This window comes from Myotis lucifugus, unplaced genomic scaffold (genome assembly GCF_000147115.1).
Source record: "Myotis lucifugus unplaced genomic scaffold, Myoluc2.0 scaffold_92, whole genome shotgun sequence".
Lineage (NCBI taxonomy): Eukaryota > Metazoa > Chordata > Mammalia > Chiroptera > Vespertilionidae > Myotis > Myotis lucifugus.
This window is the reverse complement of record NW_005871140.1, coordinates 4,362,204-4,367,695: the sequence shown is the minus strand read 5'-3', so window position 1 is coordinate 4,367,695 and position 5,492 is coordinate 4,362,204. Positions and strand designations below refer to the sequence as shown.

Genomic DNA, 5,492 nt, shown 5'->3' with positions numbered 1-5,492 from the left:
TAAAAGGCTAAGTTAACTCATGCATGCACGATACATATACTAGTAAAGCTCTCACTGGTGCCAATCACACGCGTGTGTTTTGATCTGTCATTGTTGATCGTTAATTTGGTTAACACTTCTATTATAGAGAAAGAGCAAATAGAGAAATATTAAAATATTTCTTCTAATTAATTTCCTTTCAATATGCACGAATCCATGCACTGGGACACTAGTAAGTAATAAATAAAATAAAGTTATAAAGGAGTAGACTTATTAGTGTAATATAGGATAGGAGAAAGAAGAATAAAATATTAATCTGTGTAGGCACATCAAGGCAAAGTACAGAAGTGGAAGTAGAGAATATGAGTATTTTCATAATTAACCAAGGCAAATATAATATCAATCCCCTTTGTTATGACATAGGAAGGGGAAGCGAAAAATATTCCAGAAAATGTATGCACCAAGAGAGATCCCGCCATAGGTTGAGACATATGTTCACGTGATGATCTTAATATAATCTTGGGTACTATCACCTTCAAAAAGCAATGGGGTATCAGAATGTACTGCAAAAAGAAATGGTCATAAAAGAGGCTTGCTAATCTTGGGAATATTTTTGTCCTCCATGGATGGAAACTGTGCATTTCCATCGATCCATAGGTCTCCAAAGTCTCTTCCACCTTTTATGTGTCATTGATCTGAAGAAAATGGGAGTGAATGGAGGTATTCAGGCAGATGAATTATGGGACAGTGCAGGGCAAGTACACAATTTTATTACCTGCTGAAGGCAGTGAGCTGTCACTCCAGGTTGAGGAAGGAACCCTCTGGGATGATGGGCCTAGCACACAGAACTAATAGAGTAGGTAGTAGGATAAGAAAGAAACTCTTTTCAAACTAGCCCCATTGTGATTTCAGCAGGGCAGGTGGAAGGTATCCCTCTCTGGAGAAGCACCAGGTGTGTTAGAAGATGCTTTCCATGTGAGGTGATGCACATGTAGGAGGTGAGACATATCTGGAGTGTTTATGTTAACTCTGAGGTCAGATAAGTCAGGAAGGAGGCTCTGAGAAGAGAGTGTAGGATCAACTTGGAGGACTGGATATCTGTGGAGTGAGAAGATGTCAAATCCGATGGGGCAATGAGAGGCAACAACAAAGAAGGAGAGAGGACCAGACTTACTCTGACCATCCAGCCTTCTAAAACTGCTCCAAACAAGTCAGCCCATGATGGGGAGCTCAGTGTACTAACATTGGGCTCAGCTTACAAAACAAAGAAGTGGAGGGCTGGTCTAAATCAGAATAGAACATGCTCCAACTGACATTTTTTTGTTGTCTGTCATTTCCCAAGATCCACTAAGTTCTAGAAAACACACTGTAGGTTTTGGAATCTCAGTTATTCCTGACTGGCTGATGGGCATCCAAAGGTCAGAGAAGATACAGATGCTGAGAGAGACAGAACTCTGAACATCAAGCCATTGAGAGGAAACTTCTTAGGTAAAGTCAGAGCCTAAAAATATTTACAAGAGTAAAAACATGTCTGTATTTAATAATAATAATAATAAGTCATTGCCAGGCTGTGCAGCAAAGGAAAACTTGATGGCACCTGGAATTTACAGATTATTTCTATAATCTGCTGGCACATAAACTTTACGGAGCCAATTGACCCTCATGGGTAACAATATTTAAATTGAAAGTGCATACATCTAGAAGTTATAGACAGCTATTTCTCTTTGAATGAGTTTTGATCCTTTGGTAAATACAGATATAATAGCCTCATAACTTTGGAAGATATCCTAAGACAACGTTTGTTCTTGAGTACTATTGCATTGGTGGCAACAGCATATAAAAAGCATAATAATGTCAGTGGATGATTCTCTCCGAAAGTCTTCTCAAAATAATGGTATAATATTGCACTTAAAAACCAAAATAAAAACCACCTACTCTCCTTTAATGCCCCCAACAAATGCTGCTTCCTCAACCAGGCTTGATCTCTGCTTTTCCAATCATTGCCAGAATAAATAATTTCCCTCTCTGATCTCTCTCTACACATCCCCACATTCTGCCTTATGTTAGAGAAAACTGCTTGCATGTTCTTCTTCTCTTGTGAGGCAGAAGTTCCTTGAAGTCAAGGACTTTGCATGTTCCATGTTCACCCTCTTCCTGCCATGAATAGAGTTGTGAACATATCAAATGCTCAGTGCACTTTTATTCAGTGAGTGAATGATTGGGAGAATGAAGCTGGGGTTGTCTAGACATTTGTTTCACTAGCTCATAAGCTCACACAGGTAAGCACATGAATATGTGCACTAGACTTCCCACAGGTGGATGTCCTAGGGAAGACCTCTTGCTCAAATCCACTTTAAAGTTCTGCCTCCTTTTAAATGGCAGAACAGCATGATTAACCAAGCTGAAGTGAATGAAGTACAGGGTGCCAACAGCTGGAAAGACATTTTCCTTAGTTTGTCAGGGGAGGAAGAAGCTGAGTTTCAGAAGCCCAGAAAGGGAGTTCTTTTGGTTCCAGTGAAATATGCTTCTAGAACCTTTGGCTTATTTGAAGTCCTGGATCTCCCTGGAATAAGATGGCGGAGAGTTCACTGGTTCTGAATTGGCCACTGGGTTTGTCACATAGACGGTTTGAAAGACCACAGTTCTCTGAAAAAGACAGGTACGTGGAAGTGCGTTAGTCAGAACCACAATTGCGCAAAGGCTTTAGATATTCTGGGATTCCCCATGTGCCTGGGCAAGAAGGGGAAGCCTGAAAACTTCTCTAGTCCCCACACGCGTTAGAGCATCTTTCCACCAACTGAGGATCATACACACTCACATTGGTATGTAAATAGCTGAGCAGTTTGCAGTCAAAATGGGCAGATGTGCAGGCAATGCAGAACTCCAGGAGGCTAAAGACGAACAGCACGGCAGAAGAAACTATTCCAGAGCCCTGAAACCAGGAGGAACACGGATGTCATGAGGGCTGCCCGGGAGTGTGAGGTCTGGCTCAGAGCATGGCTCTGCAATGGACCATGGCTAGGGCTTTGAGAAAGACCTCTAACCTCATCTCAGCCTCATGGAGAAATGATCTCACCAGGATTTTGAGGGTCAAGTGTGTTTGTAAAAGAGTTATTTTAACACTTACTACCTGTTTTGTTCTAAGGAAAAGAATAGTCATTGTTTAGGGAAATACCTTGATGATTTGTTTTGGGTACAGGGCACGAAACCTAAGTATGGTATTTGGAGTTAAGGCAGTGAAACTGTTCTGTGTAGGAAGCAAAGAGAAATTTGGGAGTATGGACAGTCCTCAGAGAGCAAAGAGAGATGGATAGAGGAGAAAGACGTGACTGAGAAACATGAAGGGATGGTAGGGCCTACAGAAAAAAAGGCATCTTGTGAGAAATTAACACATTACAAAGCAGGGATGTCTAACCTCCAGGCATCAGTAGTTACCTCCACCATCCCTCTGAACCTTTAGAGAAAGTCAGCTACTAAAACAACCTTCCTGGCTTGTGACCATGGCATTTTGTGGAGAGAAATAATCGGGACTGTCTTTAAGTTAAGAAAACAGTCAATAAAAGGATCCCCAAATAGAACTAATTCAGCAGTAGTGGATTTCACGTGAGCACCAGGACACATCTAAGCCCTTCCCTTGTTCACCAACAATGTTCATAAAATGAGGTCTCTTACTGTATCTGGAGAGACAGTTTGGGTAGAATCCAAGGACAAGAGATGAATGATCCCAATAACATCTGGATTCCAATTACAAGAGGAAATATATATGGAAGAGAAAGTGCATGGCACATGGTAGGTATCAAACAAATGTTTGTCAATTATGATTTTAAAAATAGCATTGGTGATAGCTGGCTGCTCAGAGAATCCTCTCTCATGGAGAGACCCCTCTTTAGCACTTTTATCCTCTTCCCTCTTGATTTAGCAAGCACTTATTAAACATATGTTTGCTATGAAAGGCTAAGAAAGCATCCTGAGAGGCATATCTAGTGATGGATGAATATACAGATATAAATAGTTATAATTTAAATCAGACACGGTAAGAGCTATAAAAGAGCCAATAGTAGTGCCTCAGGGCACTGAGGAGAGACAGTTTCATTCTCAGTAGAAGATCCAGTGATGTGGGTTTGGACATGTGTTCAGGCAGGGGGAACAGCAGAATGGTGATGTCTGAGTAATGGAATCACAGAAGCTTAGGGTGGAGGGGCCTTTACAAATGATGCTGGTCCTTTTCAAATGTTTTTTTTTTTTAACAACATCCTATATAATAATAGAGTAATATGCTAAGTGTCCAACCAATCAGTTGACCGCTCGATGAGTCACTATGACCCTGGTTGGAGCACTGACCACCAGGGGGCAGAAACTCCAACCAGTAGGTTAGCTTGCTGCTGGGATCCAGCCAATCGGGACTGGGCGAGATGGCCAGATACTCCCTGGATCACTCCCACGGCCCCTCCCCATCCAGCTGGCCCCCATCAATCCCGATCAGGACAGGATGAAATGGCCCCGATCAGCCCGATCGCTGGCCAGGCCAAGGGACCCCACCTGTGCACGAATTCATGCACAGGGGCCTCTAGTTCTTTTATAAAGAAAGCTTTCTAATGGGAGGAGAGTTGGGAGGATGGGTGAAAAAAGTGAAAAGTATTAAGAATAACAAATAGGGAGGTATAAAAACAGTCACAGAGAGGTAAATTAGAGTACAGTATAGGGAATGTAGTTACCTCATCAAATATGTGTGTCTAATCATTACACTGTATACTTGAAACTAATATGGTATTGTTTTTCAACTGTAATTGAAAAATAAATTTAAAAAACACCCTTCTATGAGGGAGAAGGGTTCCTCTAGCAGTTTAGATAGTTATTATTTGGTGAGTATTAATTCATGCTTGTTGAGACCTTGGAGCACCCTTGGTTCATCTTTTGCTAAGCAATGTTGAAGTCCAGCCCTCCTTCTTCTGGACTGAAGCCAGAGGTGTGTGGGTGCACGAGATGGAAGAGATCTCTTTCCAAGACCAGGCACTGGCAGAACTGAGATTAGAAGTCAGGGGTATCCGGTTTGGCTCAGTGGATGGAGTGTCGGCCTATGGACTGAAGGGTCCCAGGTTCGATTCCGATCAAGGGCATGTACCTTCGTTGTGGGCACATCCCAGTTGGGGATGGGCAGGAGGCAGCTGATCAATGTTTCTCTCTCATCAATGTTTCTAACTCTCTATCCCTCTCCCTTCCTCTCTGTAAAAAAACCAATAAAATATATTTTAAAAAAAGAAGAAGAAGTAGTCAGGGGTGGTGGCTCCAGCCACTGTGGTGACTGAGAAACTGGTGAAAATGGCTGGATTCTAGATGCACTTTAAAGGTGAAATCAGCAGGTTTCCCTGTGGAGTTGGCTCAGAGGTGCTGGAGGCAGAGGCAGAGTGAGTTAATGATTTCACTGAGGTTTGTCCTGAGTGACTGGAAGGATGCAGTTGCCATCAACCTGGAAAGGCAACCTGAGAGAATTTGGGAAGTAAATATGGATAGGA

At 42.2% G+C, this 5,492-nt stretch overlaps 1 protein-coding gene across 1 annotated transcript in view; it reads right to left on the bottom strand.

The window, feature by feature from the left end:
* Positions 1–2,159: 2,159 nt before the first annotated feature.
* Positions 2,160–5,492, bottom strand: part of LOC102423592 (membrane-spanning 4-domains subfamily A member 8-like) — a 22,498-nt gene continuing 19,165 nt past the window's right edge. The window contains 2 exon segments of the mRNA XM_023756389.1: positions 2,160–2,625; positions 2,798–2,911. Of these exon segments, the coding sequence (XP_023612157.1) occupies positions 2,521–2,625; positions 2,798–2,911 (219 nt within the window). The 3' untranslated portion in view covers positions 2,160–2,520.